General features: G+C 43.9%; 1 protein-coding gene across 2 annotated transcripts in view; it reads left to right on the top strand.

The window, feature by feature from the left end:
- Positions 1–10,875, top strand: part of il17rd (interleukin 17 receptor D) — a 55,113-nt gene extending 44,238 nt beyond the window's left edge. The window contains exons 8-16 of one of the 2 annotated variants that reach the window (XM_038279696.1): positions 535–600; positions 710–764; positions 1,007–1,117; positions 2,215–2,399; positions 2,477–2,592; positions 3,875–4,120; positions 4,205–4,699; positions 4,784–5,034; positions 9,924–10,875. In XM_038279696.1, the coding sequence (XP_038135624.1) occupies positions 535–600; positions 710–764; positions 1,007–1,117; positions 2,215–2,399; positions 2,477–2,592; positions 3,875–4,120; positions 4,205–4,699; positions 4,784–5,034; positions 9,924–10,036 (1,638 nt within the window). In that variant the 3' untranslated portion in view covers positions 10,037–10,875. Of the gene's footprint in view, positions 1–534; positions 601–709; positions 765–1,006; positions 1,118–2,214; positions 2,400–2,476; positions 2,593–3,874; positions 4,121–4,204; positions 5,035–9,923 lie in introns of both variants that reach the window. The other variant, XM_038279695.1, reaches the window with a different exon arrangement.
- The last annotated feature ends 5,297 nt before the right edge of the window (positions 10,876–16,172 follow it).

Genomic DNA, 16,172 nt, shown 5'->3' on the forward strand with positions numbered 1-16,172 from the left:
AAGTAGACAGGGTCTCTGCCTCACGGACTAAAACTGGTAGTTGGTTCCACAGGAGAGGAGCCTGATAACTAAAAGATCTGCCTCCCATTCTACTTTTAGAAATTCTAGGAACCACTAGTAAACCTGCAGATTGAGAGTGAAGTGCTCTGTTAGGAACATAAGGAACAATCAGATCTCTGATATCAGATGGAGCTTGGCCATTTAAGACTTTTTATGTGAGAAGGAGGATTTTAAATTCTATTCTGGATTTAACAGGAAGCCAATGAAGAGAAGCCAGGATAGGAGAGATATGATCTCTCTTTTTCATTTTCATCAGAACTCTGGCTGCAGCATTTTGGATCAGCTGAAGGCTTTTAACTACAGTTTGTGGACTTCCTGATAGTAAAGAATTACAATAGTCCAGCCTTGAAGTGACAAATGCATGGACTAGTTTCTCAGAAAGCAGCCAAATGAAATGAACGATGCAGCTCTGAGTATTTTTCTGCCTCCTGTAACGGATCTTTGCAGCTGAGTTGTTCTTCTTTGCGTCTGCAGGAGCTAAACCAGGCCAGGACCACATGCATCCTGGAGGATGTCACTCCAGGAACTTACGTCATCGAGGTACACGCTGCAGCTCTGTGCTGTTTGAACTGCTTTATTTTTTAAAGTTAAGTGATGATGATTTAAAGAGCTATAAATCTCTGACTATGCATATGTTCTTTTCTTTTAGCTAAAAGACAACAGCAACACAAGCAGGAGGCAAATTCAGTACCACGTCAGCCAGGGTGAGATGGTAGTTTATTTAGGCTGCAGATATTTGCTGTTTTAATCTAAATACATTTTTTCAACATTTATGCTGGAATGTATCTTTAAAGTTTCCGTCTTTTTGTGTTGAACTGTTTTTTAATCCAGAGGGTGTGTGCAGGAACATACTCGGCTTCTTGGATAACCCAGATAGATTCGTCTTTCCTTCCAAACATTCAGAATTACGCCGTTTCTCACTGAATGCGTTTGTTTTATCCACCAGTCCACTCCCCCTGGGCGGGGCCGATCCGTGCCATGGCCATCACCGTGCCTCTGGTCATCATGTCTGCCTTTGCCACCCTCTTCACTGTCGTGTGTCGTAAGAAGCAGCAAGGTGAGGCCAGCCTGTGAAACTCAGAGCTGCCATCTTTTCTTTGGATGTCTCTGTGTTCGTTAACCCTTTGGGTGGAGGTGACGGCATGCTGCAGAACCCCAGCTAAATAATCAGAGAAGCTATGTTCCTTCCAGTCCTGCATCCAGGCTGCCTTTGCTTTCATGGACTGTTAATGATGACTGCAGAACCAGGGGTGGATTTAGGAAATTTGGGGCCCTAGGCAAAGACAGGCAGGGGCCCCTCTGAATTGAGAAGTCAACACATCAAACAGCCCCATTCTACCGATAGAGAAATGTTAATAGAATAGACATCCATTATCTGTTCTAGGTTGTGTCCCTCTCTTCTTGTCCCTTTTCTTCTTGTTTTCCTCTCTATGTTTTGTACTCAGCTGACTTTTCATGCTGTCTCTAAAGGAATGAAAGATTTTTTCCAAGCACTAAGCTCACTTAGCTGATTGCTCCTTCCTGTGTTTCCAAAAAGGCCAAAGTAAATAACCCAGTCCTTCTTTTCACTGTAGACAAGCCATGATCTGCTTCTCTGTTATGGGGTCAAAATTGTTGCTTTATTATTTACAAATGTGTGTGGAGAGTTGTATATCTGTATCTCGATTTGTGCGTGTGCAGTGGGATTTGAGAATGTGTAAATGAGACTGTAAATGTGTGAGGAGAATTGTGTGTCTGTAAAACAATCTGCAAATGTGTAAAACTACTGTGTGTGTCATCCGGTTTGCAAATGTGTAAAAAATCTACAAATCTGTATTCAAATCTACAAATGTGTACTGAGATTTACAGATCTGTAGTAAGATTTGCAAATGTGTAGATCAATCTGTAAGCACACAGAGACACTTATGTCTGCAGTATTTCCGGTTCAAGACGCAGAAATACAGACATTGTTTTGAGACTGAAAACTCAGATCTCGCGACGATCCAGCTTGTAGCGGAAACTTATAATTGTCCTGCTTGATGAGAGAAAGGCAGTATTGGAAAATAAATACAGGAAATCACATTGTAGGATTTTCAAGAGTTGGTCAGTAAAATATGGTGGTAAATAAGTATTTGGTCAATAAGAAAAACTCAATACGTGATGTGTTGATTTTAGAAAACATCTACAGTCAGCTGGACGAGGAGAGCAGCGAGTCGTCCAATCAGAGCGCGGCACTGAACAGCGAGCGGCCGTGGCCACGCCCCAAGGTCTTCATCTGCTACTCCAACAGAGACGGCTCCAAACACACCAGCGTCATCCAGAGCTTTGCCTACTTCCTGCAGGACTTCTGTGGCTGCGAGGTGAGGCCCTGGAAACGTGTGAAATGACCCAGAGAGGTGGAGATGCTGTTTACTGAGCTCTGCTCTGCTGGATGCAGGTGGTGCTGGACCTGTGGGAACATCTGGAGATGTGCAAGGAGGGTCAGATGTCGTGGCTGAGCCGACAGCTGGATGAAGCAAACCTCATCATCACCGTCTGTTCTAAAGGCCTCCGGTACCGCCCCCTTTATGGCTCTCTGTGTCTGAAATGTATTTGGGAGAAAACTGGCCGAATTTAAAGGGATTGAATTTTGTTCCATTAATGTTGCAGCACAGAACATATTTTGCTGTGACCCAGAAACTAAATTCTTAATGAAATTTATTTTACCACTTAGTAAGATATTATTCTTTTTATATTTTCTTTTTTTATGTGCTTTATATATTATTAAAAAAAGTTTTTTTATATATATATATCTGTAGTGAGGAGACTTAGATAAAAGTTATAGTCATTTTGTATGCACAGTGTACATAAAATGAAATGTTGTTGCATACAGCTTACAACAGTGTAATGATATTGCTGTTGGACTGAGATAAGATTACAATCTAACATGCAGCAGTGATCAGAATGTAACATTATAGGAAAAAAAAAGAAAACAATTGAAATAATGGTGCAAAAAGGCATTCATCTGAAAATATTCAGTACAGTGCAAAATAATAGGGTGCTAAATAAGACAACATTTAGTTGTGTCTTATTTAAAAGGATTATAAAATTCGGCAATGTTGGTGGTGCAAAATAATGATGCATGTGTGATGCAGAGTTCAGTTTAGAATTCAACAGTCTGATGTCAGCGCGGAAAAAGCTCTTGCAGAAAATGCTGGACATGCAGCTGATGCTGCGAAGCCTCTTTTCAGAGTGAAGCAATGAGGCATTTTTAATCTAATTCATAAAGCTAAATCTGAGAAAGAGTTTTTCAAAATTCCATTTCTGAATTACATTTTCTTTTTCTATTGTTTGCATTTCGAAAAAATTGCTTTTAACAATTATGGAACAAAATTCCCTCCATAAATCTCAGGCGTTTTCCCCTGCAGTTTCACTTCTGGCCACCAGATGCTGCTAAAACACTGTTGGATTTAAGTTAATGACGTGGTTTCTAATAGAATCTTTAATCAATCTCATTTTTGGATATTCAGCAAAATGAACTCTAAAATAAACAAGTTGGCCAACTTGTTTATTTTAGTGTTTGTTGTTAGAAGAAAAGTGAGACAATTTGCCAAAAGGAATTAAATTATTTACATTTAATGTGTATAATATCCAAGTATCATATTTTAAGGGCAAGAGTACTAATTTTATTAGCAAATCACCTCATTAAATTCTTGAAATTAAAGATGAAGACACATATTTTTCAAAAAATTGTAATTTAAAGATCAGTTTTTGAGGTTTTAAGCTATAAAAACCATAATGATGTCATATTTCTCACATCCCGCTAACTTCTGCTCTTTGAACCGCATCATCCCAGACATCACGTTGAAAAGAAGAGTCGCAGAGGGAAGACGCCGGCTGGTCGCCGTGGTAACAGCAGCTCCCCCGCTGGCGGTTCTCACCGTGATCTGTTCGTGGTGGCCGTGGCCATGATAGCGGAGAAGCTGCGGATGGCGAAGCAAAGCCAGGACGGCGGCGGTCAGGAGCTGAGCCGCTTCTTGGCCGTGTACTTCGACTACTCCACCGAAAGCGACGTCCCCACAGCGCTGAGTGTGGCTCCCAGGTAGAAACGCAGCTGATGGCGGCGGCGGGTTGGCCCGGTGGACGGGAGCGCTCCTAACAGGCTGTTTGGTTTCCTGTGGTTTAGGCTGAAGCTCATGGATCAGCTGCCGCAGCTCTACATTCGCCTCCGTTCCAGTCAGGCCGCCGTGGCCGATCCTGAGCAACCGCCGCTCAACATCTCCAGGGGGAACTACTTCAGGAGCAAATCTGGACGCTCGCTCTACGTGTCCATCTGCAACATGCACCAGCACATCAGCCAGAACAAGGACTGGTTTGAAAAGCAGCTGTCTCCTGCAGCCCCGCCTCCCTCAGACTCCTCCTCCAAAGAGGCTCCGCCTCCTGCCATCCCGGGTCCGAGTTCTCCTCCAGAACCCACCTGCTCCGCGGGGCTTCAGCCGGAGCGGCGCTTCGACTCGGGCTTGGTGCTGAACGAGGTGCTGATCAGCACGCCGTCGCTGGAGGAAGTGGATGCAGTGGCGAGGAGGAACGTGCTCCTGCTGGCCCCTGGTTCCGGTCCGGGTCGTAGTCCCAGTCCAGAACTCCCACACTGCTCTGCATCCATCCCAGGATCCACGCCAAGGTGGAGACGAGCGTCCGGTTTGACATTTTCCCGCCGTTCAGTTCAGACCTTCATCAGTTCAGCTCCTTTTCTTCTTCTCGGCAGATTGTCCATCGGAGCATCCGGAGAGTCTTCCTCGGCTCCCTGTGTCCTTCAGGAGGAGGCGTGTCCTGCGTCCGGCCACACCGAGGACGACGGCTGCACCGTTCCGGAGGTCCCTCCTCCTCGCGATTCTGGGATATACGATTCATCCGTCCCGTCGTCGGAGCTGTCCATACCTCTGATGGAGGGGCTGTCGCAAGACCAGATGGACTCCGCCTCCTTGGCAGACAGCGAATCGTCTTCATCTGGACTCGGTAACGCCGCCGCACTCTACGTCTTTACAGCATTATAACCACAGAAATGTTATCGAATAAGTGGAAAAACAAGAAAATAAGACAAACACACAGTCTATAAACATTTCTCACACTGAGAAATCTGAAAAGTGTGGTGTGTGTTTGCGGCTTAAGCCCAGAGTCGGTGGGTCCAGAAGCCTGAGGCTGTGGCTGCAGGTTTAGGTTCACAGTCAGATCACCTGGAAAATGCCTTTAAACGTCGGTTTCTAAGATTTTTAGGTTTATACTTTGAATAAACTGAACGTCAGCGCCTCCTTTGACGCTCCGGCTGTTTGTGCGTCGTTGTCCAGCTGCAAGTCTCAGGTCCCTCTGCAGCTTCGAACGTCCTCCTGGATTTACCTCCGTTCTTCTGGCGCTGCAGGCTGAATCCTCGCAGTATTTATCTGCTCACAAACGCAGCAGGATCTGTCCCGTCCCACCGTTTGAGAAGCCACCCAGCACAGGTCGGCCAATCAAAAAAGTATTCAGTCAGCCGCTGAATGTGGAAACTCTCCCACTTAGAAAATTGAGAGAAGTTTGTAGTTTTCATCATAGGTTCAAAAATAAAATATAAATACAGGAAATTACATTGTAGGATTTTGAAATAACTTATTAGCAAATTGTGGAAAATAAGAATTTGCTGATCTAGAAAAAAGCAAGATGTCTGCCCCTCAGTAGCTTCTCCTTCAACGAGCTCCTCTGTCCTCCACTTGTTTTCTCCATCAGGGGCTCCTCAGCCTCAAACTGCCGTACTCCAAACTCAACCACGGCAAAGACTGCTGGACCGGAACCAGAGTAAACCTACAACAGATCAACTGTAGGATTTATTGGAAGAAAATGGAAGACCAGCAGTAGCATCAGTAATATCCCTCCATCTGGAGCTAGGGGGCAGGAGTTCGTAAATAGGGATAGGATTTAGGAGGTAGGACTTAAGGCGGGTTTATACGCAGAAACCAGTTGGTCTGCATGAGTGTCACAGTTAATGCAGATATGCCCCGCCCCTTCTGAAGACCCTCTGCTGCTCCTCTCCAAAATTGTAGGTGACCGCAGACAGGAGGCCTCTGATTGGTTAGTTCTATGTCCGCTCTACTCTATGAGTATTTCCTGTTTGGTTCCTTACCGGCTTGTTCTGTTTGTCTGACCGCCGTTGTGGAAAACGATGGAGCAGCTAGCAGAGCGAGGTGCGCGAGAACGCTGGGACCCTTTTTCCACCTGGATCCCCGCTCTAGGATGTAGGATTTAGCAGGTAGGAGGTAGGATTTAGAGGGTAGGATGTAGGATTTAGCAGGTAGGATTTAGCAAGTAGGAGATAGGATTTAGCAGGTAGGAGGTAGGATTTAGCGGGTAGGAGGTAGGATTTAGAGGGTAGGAGGTAGGATTTAGCAGGTAGGAGGTAGGATTTAGCAGGTAGGAGGTAGGATTTAGAGGGTAGGAGGTAGGATTTAGAGGGTAGGAGGTAGGATTTAGCAGGTAGGAGATAGGATTTAGCAGGTAGGAGGTAGGATTTAGCAGGTAGGAGGTAGGATTTAGAGGGTAGGATGTAGGATTTAGCAGGTAGGATTTAGCAAGTAGGAGGTAGGATTTAGCAGGTAGGAGGTAAGATTTAGCGGGTAGGAGGTAGGATTTAGAGGGTAGGAGGTAGGATTTAGCAGGTAGGAGGTAAGATTTAGCGGGTAGGAGGTAGGATTTAGAGGGTAGGAGGTAGGATTTAGCAGGTAGGATTTAGGATTTAGATGGTAGGATTTAGGATTTAGTGGGTAGGAGGTAGGATTTAGCGGGTAGGAGGTAGGATTTAGCGGGTAGGAGGTAGGATTTAGCAGGTAGGAGGTGGGATTTAGCAGGTAGGAGGTAGGATTTAGCGGGTAGGAGGTAGGATTTAGCGGGTAGGATTTAGGATTTAGCGGGTAGGATTTAGGATTTAGCAGGTAGGAGGTAGGATTTAGCAGGTAGGAGGTAGGATTTAGCAGGTAGGATTTAGGATTTAGTAGGTAGGAGGTAGGATTTAGAGGGTAGGAGGTAGGATTTAGCAGGTAGGATTTAGGATTTAGATGGTAGGATTTAGGATTTAGTGGGTAGGAGGTAGGATTTAGCAGGTAGGAGGTAGGATTTAGAGGGTAGGATGTAGGATTTAGCAGGTAGGATTTAGCAAGTAGGAGGTAGGATTTAGCAGGTAGGATTTAGCAAGTAGGAGGTAGGATTTAGCAGGTAGGAGGTAAGATTTAGCGGGTAGGAGGTAGGATTTAGAGGGTAGGAGGTAGGATTTAGTAGGTAGGAGGTAGGATTTAGCAGGTAGGAGGTAGGATTTAGCGGGTAGGAGGTAGGATTTAGAGGGTAGGAGGTAGGATTTAGCAGGTAGGATTTAGGATTTAGATGGTAGGATTTAGGATTTAGTGGGTAGGAGGTAGGATTTAGCGGGTAGGAGGTAGGATTTAGCGGGTAGGAGGTAGGATTTAGCAGGTAGGAGGTGGGATTTAGCAGGTAGGAGGTAGGATTTAGCAGGTAGGAGGTAGGATTTAGCGGGTAGGATTTAGGATTTAGCAGGTAGGAGGTAGGATTTAGCAGGTAGGAGGTAGGATTTAGCAGGTAGGATTTATGATTTAGTAGGTAGGAGGTAGGATTTAGAGGGTAGGAGGTAGGATTTAGCAGGTAGGATTTAGGATTTAGATGGTAGGATTTAGGATTTAGTGGGTAGGAGGTAGGATTTAGCGGGTAGGAGGTAGGATTTAGCGGGTAGGAGATAGGATTTAGCGGGTAGGAGGTGGGATTTAGCAGGTAGGAGGTAGGATTTAGCGGGTAGGAGGTAGGATTTAGCAGGTAGGATTTCGGATTTAGCGGGTAGGAGGTAGGATTTAGCAGGTAGGAGGTAGGATTTAGCAGGTAGGATTTAGGATTTAGCAGGTAGGATTTAGGATTTAGCAGGTAGGAGGTAGGATTTAGCAGGTAGGAGGTAGGATTTAGCAGGTAGGATTTAGGATTTAGCAGGTAGGATTTAGGATTTAGCAGGTAGGAGGTAGGATTTAGGAGGTAGGATTTAGAGGGTAGGATGTAGGATTTAGCAGGTAGGAGGTAGGATTTAGCAGGTAGGAGGTAGGATTTAGCAGGTAGGAGGTAGGATGTGGGTAGAGTAGCTCTGAGCTACGTTTTGATGTATTAGAATGCTAGTGAGGCAGGTAAAGCCCAGCGTACACTGCAGTTTACGGTGCGAGAATCTTTCGATCGGGCCGACTTTCAGCCTGATCGTGTGTCATGAGTCGTGTAGTGAACAGCGGGTAACGAGGGGCGATCAGCCTCTCATGATCACCTCCTGATCAGGAACCGTAAGAATCCGTGTATCATTCGTTCTTTCTATTTTCAATTGTCAATCAAAAAATAAAAAATTGACTGGTTATTTTGTTTTTTGTTTTTTATGGTTAAACCAAAAACGAAAAAAGGATTTGTTTTTCATATATCAATTCTAAGCTCAGATCAAGAATACGAAATGGAAAAACGGACAACAACGCAGAATTTGATTTTAATATTTAATCGGTACAGTTTACGTGACCCGGAAATAGCTCTTTGCGCAGCAGTTGGGGTAATGAAGTGGCTACCATGGCGACGCTAGAACCACACACTATGTTGATCAAGAAGCTGTTTGCCAGTGGTTTGACACACGCCGAAATTTCCAGCTCATTGCAGCAGATGGGTATCAAGTAATGCTCTAAGATGAGCGTCAGAAGATTCTGTGCTCTCCATGGTCTGAGGAGAAAAGGGAAATAACACGTAACTGTCCATGGCTGATAGGTCCGACTGCCTTATCTGGTGCAGCTTGATCCAACGTGGTGGGGGTAAGCCAATTGTTTTTTAGCTAACGCTCCACCAAACTTCCGGGTCACGTAAACTGTACCGACTAAATATTAAAATCAAATTCTGCGTTGCTGTCCGTTTTTCCATTTCGTATTCTTGATCTGAGCTTAAAATTGATATATGAAAAACCAATAATTTTTTCGTTTTTGGTTTAACCATAAAAAACAAAAAACAAAATAACCAGTCAATTTTTTATTTTTTGTTTTTTGATTGACAATTGAAAATAGAAAGAACGAATGATACACGGATTCGTAAGGTCGGGAGAAAATCAAACATGTTTGATTTTTTCCCGGCCGTCGTGGGAAAATCTCTCAGTGCGCAAACAAGGATTCTTCTTCTTCTTCCTCTCAGATGTAAACCCAGCATCATGGCGGGGGGGCAATGAGTGAAATGGAGTTCTTTCTGTCAGACTGACAGACCGTAGTAGCCACGTTTGCTCAGCCATGTTTTTGTCCAAATACGTCGTCTCCTTTTTGTTTTTAGGGCTTTTAGCACTAAATTGCCCAAATATCCAAGGCAGCGTATTTCACTCTAGTGAGCTTCATGTTCCTCTGCTACTGGTTTGGCTTCCAGATAGACGAGTCCAAGTAGCGCCATCTCACTGCGGAGCTGAGTCCCACCTGGTTTTTAGACCTAGAGTGTGAGCAGGTAGATCGCATCAGAGCGTCGGATCGAACATAGATCTTGAGCTGTGAACTCACACTGTACGACTAAACCCCGCAATTAGTCGTACAGTGTACGCCTGGCTTTAGCCATGTGGGTGACGTTTTTTGGACCCGTCTCTAGGTTACAGGACACCAGCCTTTGAGGATGTCCGTTTACGACCACATCACGCTAGTTGGCTGTCCTCTGAGCTTCCATGTTTGCTCTGAATTTGATTAACGTTTATCTGATCAGTGGGTACTGATTACAGATCTATGAAACTTCTTTCAGATTTCTATAACTTTATCAAAGCGTTTGTCTTCCTTTAGTTTTAGATGTGAATATTTTCTGTCTCTGTTAACGCTAAGGTGTCGTCTCTGTTAAAGGTGACGAAGAGCTGCCGACGGTGGTGTCGCTTCATTGCAGCGCCGCCAGCAAAGCTCAGCTGCACCACCATCACCACCTGGAGCACAGCGACGCACACGCAGCTTCGTTGTAGGAGATGCTGCCGGCCACTCGGGGAACGGGAGCAGAAGAAGTGACTCTCAGGTGCTGTGATGGATGTGGAGGTGGACCGGAAGGACTTGAAGGGCCCCGAGGGGCTGAAGTCAGCAGGAAGCTGCTGGTAGATGGTCAGTAGTGGGAGGTTGGAGCCCAGAACACAAACATCTGTGCCGTCATGGTCGCACCCCCACCCACTGATCTCACCGATTCCTGAGGGGGCGGTTTGAACACAGCATCCCGAACACCCGCCTCCAGGAAAGATCTGCAGGCGCTCCAGCCAATCAGAGACATTGATGCTGAAGCACCTGTGGATGAAGGTGATGGAGAAACTCGTCAGCAACACACAGCAGGTGCCTCAACATGAAGATGCATCAGTTTACGACGCAACAGAACTGTCTGATGTTCATCTGAACGCCGGCGACTCAAAACCGCTAAACTCTAAATATTTGGCCTTTAACTTTTAAATTGGTGCTAATTTAGATCTAAAGCGCCATCAGAGAATTGTCATAACTGAGATCTGACTGGAAAGCAGCGGGTGTGAGAGCGGGGCAGGACCTGCTAATGTGATATACTATAAATAGCGGTTTTTTATTCTTTGCTCAGATTTGTGAATAGATATTGTTTCTACATTTTTGTATCCTGGTTCTGTTTTATTTCTAATGTAGCTACATCATTCAGCCCGTTTAGGCTCTCAGTGCTTCACATGGACGTATGGAGTAAGATAGCTGCCGATAAAATAAAAAAAGCTGAATAAATGTAGGATTTTTATTTGTTCCCTGTTGGCTCATATGTGAGACACAAAGTTTTATCTGTGAGAATAAAAGTTTTTAACTTTACAAAAATAGAATTATGAATCAAGAATCTGAGTGTTAATCAGAGGTTTTCACTAAAATTCATTTTCAATTCTATTCAGTTTATTTCTATAGCTCCAATTCACATCATGTCATCTCAGCTCACTTTCCAGTTCACCAGATCATCCAGTCAGATTGATTCAAAGTTTTCTATCTAAGGAAAACCAGCTGATTGCATCGACTCATTGACTCTTCAGCAATCCCTCACACTAAGCATGCTTGTAGCGACAGTGGAGAGGAAAAACTTCCTTTGAACAGGAAGAAACCTCCAGCAGAACCAGGCTCAGTGTGAGCGGCCATCTGCTGAGGCCGACTGGGGTTATGTCTCCTTTGTTGTGTCAGCAGGTCCTGTGGGTGAAACGCATACATAAAAGGTGAGTAAAACTCCTTATGGTGGCATTTTAGGGAAATCTGATTTTATTTCAGCACGATAAACTGTTTGGATGCGGGGAGCCAGCGATGGTGGGACAGGGATTTTATGGGGTGCCATTAAACAGTCAAAAATTAGGTGCAATATTTATGCTTATTTAAGCATGCTGTAAAAAACATTTGGGAGTTATTTTTTTCAGTCATATTTTCATTCATTCATTCGTAAAAATCAAAGTTCCAAACTTAATATTTAGATTGTCAGTAAGAAACATATTTAGGCAAGCTAAATATGATTTTATCTATATGTATTTTCCAAACAAAATACTTAGGGCCGGATTTATCAAGATCCAATTTTGCGTGCAGTAATTTGCGCTCGCAAACTGGAATTTTGCGCGAGGGGCTGAACCATGGTTTGCGGGTGATTCAACGAGAGTGATTGCGTAACTGGTGGCAGGTGCAAAACTGTTGGAGACGCCCTATTTAAATGATGGTTTTGCGCTTTTTGTGGTTTGCGGCAAAGTAGTTTGTAGTTTGTACAAACTAGTGCTTTAAGAAATTTAAATCTTACAGTGACAACCCCTCCCAAAAAAAAAATAAAAAAAAATATATAGGCTATATATATATATATATATATATATATATATATATATATATATATATATATATATATAAACTTTGGCAACCTTTATTCCCTAAGGTGGTATGTGGCTGAATTTCTACTTCACTGCAGTAAAAAAAAAATAAACAGGTGTTTTGAATTGGCCTGTAGAAAAATGCACATACCAAATGGCTCCCAAGAAGTGACTGTGGATGAGATTACTGCGCGTACGCATCCCCGCAGCATTGGAAAAACGAGATTGGGAGATCCCAGATGCAAAAAAGTGCAAGTTGCAAGGAGTTTTGTGATATCTGGTATTGCGTGGGTCCTCCTTGTGGCTGGCTCCAAACTCATTCGGAGTTCCCCCAACAGCTCCAAAATGGCAATGCTGGATAAACGATATGTTTTGATGATCGTTTCCTCGTTCATTCCAAAAATATTCACACGGAGTGAAAAAATGCGTTCTCTGCGTCTCCTTGCTTCATTTCGATGTCTCCTTCTTGCGACAATAACCGCTGCCATGTGTGCGCAATTACGCATACAGACCATTTGCACCTTCTTTTGAAACGTGTTAAATATAGAGTCAGATACCGTTAGCAAAATTGCTTTCAGGTTTGATAAATCCCTTTGCGAGTGCTAAATATTTACATGTTCTCCTCCCACAAGACGCACTTTTGCGTGTAAACGCCCCATATTGCATATTCATTGCAGAAAAAGTACTAAATGGATAAGAGGCGCTATTTAGCACGTTTTAAAGACCAAATCCTTTTAGCACGCTGTTGATAGATCAGTTTGTACATTTTTTAGCATGTGAAATAGCTCACGTTTTTATACACGCAAACCTTTGATAGATCCGGCCCTCAGTTTGTTAAATAAATATTCAATTTGGACCTAAATATTTAGTTTGCAAAATAATTTTTTAGCTAGCTTGGTGCTAGCTAGCAATATCAAAATGAAGCAGCATGCACGTTTTTGCTGCTCCTGCTGCGTGCCGTCTGAACGTAGCATTAGACACTCTAGCCTTGCAGCTCTACAGTCATGGCCAAAAGTTTTTTCAAATGTTAATATTTACAAAATCTACTGCTTCAGTTTTTATAACGGCAATTTGCATTTACTCCAGAATGTTATAAAGGGTGATCAGCGTAACAGCAATTTATTGCAACGTCAATATTTGCCTAGAAAATTAACTTTATCCCCCAAAACACATTTCAACACCATTGCAGCCCTGCCTTAAAGGAGCAGCTAACATGGTTTCAGTGATTGCTCCATTATCACAGGTGTGGGTGGTGATGAGGACAAGGCTGGAGATCAATCTGTCAGGATTCAGTCAGAATGACACCACTGGACACTTTAAAAAGAGGCTGGTGCTTGGCATCATTGTTTCTCTTCTGTGAACCATGGTTATCTCTAAAGAAACACCTGCAGTCATCATTGCACTGCATAGAAATGGCCTAACAGGAAAGAGAATGGCAGCTAGAAAGATTGCACCTCAGTCAACAATCTATGGCATCATCAGGAACTTCAAGGAGAGAGGTTCCATTGTTGCCAAGAGGCTCCAGGGCGCCCAAGAAAGACCAGCGAGCGCCAGGACCGTCTCTTAAAAGTGTTTCAGCTGCGGGATCGGCCTACCAGCAGTGCAGAGCTTGCTCAGGAATGGCAGCAGGCAGGTGGGAGTGCATCTGCACGCACTGTGAGGCGGAGACTCTTGGAGCAAGGCCTGGTCTCAAGGAGGGCAGCAAAGAAGCCACTTCTCTCCAGGAAAACCATCAGGGACAGACTGATATTCTGCTAAAGGTACAGGGAGTGGACTGCTGAGGACTGGGGGAAAGCCATTTTCTCTGATCAATCCCCTTTCCTATTGTTTGGGACATCTGGAAAACAGCTTGTTGGGAGAAGAAGAGGTGAGCGCTACCACCAGTCTGGTCTCATGCCGACTGTAAAGCATCCTGGAACCATTCATGTGTGGGGTTGCTTCTCAGCCAAGGGAGTCGGCTCTCTCACAGTCTGACCTAAAAACACAGCCATGAATAAAGAATGGTACCAGAAGGTCCTCCGAGAGCAACTTCTCCCAACCGTCCAAGTAGCCTGACGTAGTCCTACTCAATTCTAGTCAGAATGAGTCTGATGCTGCTCCATAGAGCTGTGATTATGGGGCGTGTTTCGAACGAACCAGGGGAAAAAAATGACTGCACTCAATTGGATAGACCTACAACCAATAAGAGCAACGGAGTGCGTGACGTATGTTAAGCGACGCATAGTTGTTGTCAACAAAAATCAAAGCGTGCAGTTGCACGCCTAGAATAAGAAGATGAGCGTGAACGATTTTTGCCGGTGAACATCTTTCTTTTCCACAAATGCCTTGATCGCGTTTCTCTGTTCCTCTTTTAAAATTAATTTGCTGTCGATATCTAGAATCTAGATATCTATATCTAGAACAGACCTAATAGCAGAATCTACTCACCTCAACTCTCCGGCGGCAGCCATTGTTGTTGTCACCCAAGCGCGCTTTGGTGACGTGGTTGATTACGTTACTGTTGATCATCTGTCCATCATCGTATAAAGCCCGCCCGGACAATTTGATTGGCCCGACCAGATATTGTGCGAGCATACTCGCGCTACTATTGAGCAATGCCAGACCGAACTTCCCCACCTCAAACGTTGTGGGCGGAACTAAGTTCGGAATGGCACCCAGGCTACCGTCCAAGAGCAGTTTGGTGATGAACAATGCCTTTTCCAGCATGATGGAGCACCTTGCTATAAAGCAAGGGTGATATCTAACTGGCTCAGGGAACAAAACAGAGAGATGTTGGGTCCATGGCCTGTAAACTCCCCTGATCTTAATCCCATTGAAAACTTGTGGTCAATCATGAAGAGACGGGTGGACAAACGCAAACCTTCTGACTAAATGCAAGCATTGATTGTGCCTGAATGGACGCTATCAGTCAGGATTTGGTCCAGAAGTTGATTGAGAGCATGACAGGGAGAATTGCAGAGGTCCTGAAGAAGAGGGGTCAACACTGCAAATATTGTCTTGCTGCATTAACTCATTCTGTCATTAAAAGCTTTTGTTACTCAGAATATGATTACAATTTTATTTCTGTATGTGATGACAACATCTGACATGAAAACCAGAGAGCAGCAGATCAGGGGAAAATAGAATATTTGTGTCATTCTCAATACTTTTGGCCATGACTGTAAAGTCAAAGCTTAGTCCTTATCTTATCCTTACCTAAGGAGAATTTTAAGAAGCCAATTAACCTAACAGTCATGTTTTTGGACTCTGGGAGGAAGCCGGAGTACCCAGAGAGAACCCACGCATGCTCAGGGAGAACATGCAATTGGAATTGAACCCGGGACCCTCCTGCTGCAAGGGAACAGCGCTACCCACCGTGCAGCCCCATTATATGCATAAGAGAATACATTTTTCCACCACGGTCTTCAAGCTTAAAACTGAATTAAAAAAAAAAAAAACTGAATTTAAGATCACATAAAATAATTCAGAGAAACGTTTCCAAAGTCATCTTTGACTCTTGCAGCAACAAATGCTGGCAGAGTGGACGGTTAAATCGAAGTAAAACAGGTGCAGACAGTGGCGGATAATGAGGTCAGGTACTAATTAACTGAAGGAGCTGGCAAAGGGAGAAAAAGGATCCAATCCAGGGCTGCAAGTGGGCCGGTACAGACGGACTTCACGGCACCGCCACTTATAAGATTAGTGCTACACAATTCCAAGAACTGCACATATAAACAAAAAACAACAACATATGCTAAAAGGAATGAAGTGGAAATGGAAACTGGAGTCAATAAGATAAGGTTGATTAGTGCTATACTGGACAATCAGGGGTGTGGTTAATGCAGTTCACTCCATTACATTAAATGCATTTAACAGATCAAATGCATTTCATCATCTAATCACTCTAATAGCAGCTTTAAAATCTATTTGACTAATTCTGGACTGTTTTTAAGAGGTGGTAAACCTGCAGGACTCCTTGCTTCATTTCATAGAAATCGATTCCAGTGCAGCTGCAGATGGTTTTTATACACACGCATTAAAAAGTACAATTTAAAGGTGAAAAAACAAAACAGAAATCTGCTTATTTTTTTCTAAATATAAATCCTTGGTTAGCTGAAGTAGACAAAGGAGCAAAGATAAGTGAGCAAAAATCAAAGGTTGGTCGATGCTTGTTGTGCTCCTACCTTTGGGGTCACTCTGTCTCCTGGAGCTCCTAATTATAGACGTCTGTTTCTTCCTCCTGCAGCCGTCACTTCCTGTTTGTCCGGTGCGAACTGAGTGGACACACACACACACACAC

The sequence above is a fragment of the Cyprinodon tularosa genome, unplaced genomic scaffold (assembly GCF_016077235.1).
Source record: "Cyprinodon tularosa strain WSP-4 unplaced genomic scaffold, ASM1607723v1 ctg152, whole genome shotgun sequence".
Classification (NCBI taxonomy): Eukaryota; Metazoa; Chordata; class Actinopteri; order Cyprinodontiformes; family Cyprinodontidae; genus Cyprinodon; species Cyprinodon tularosa.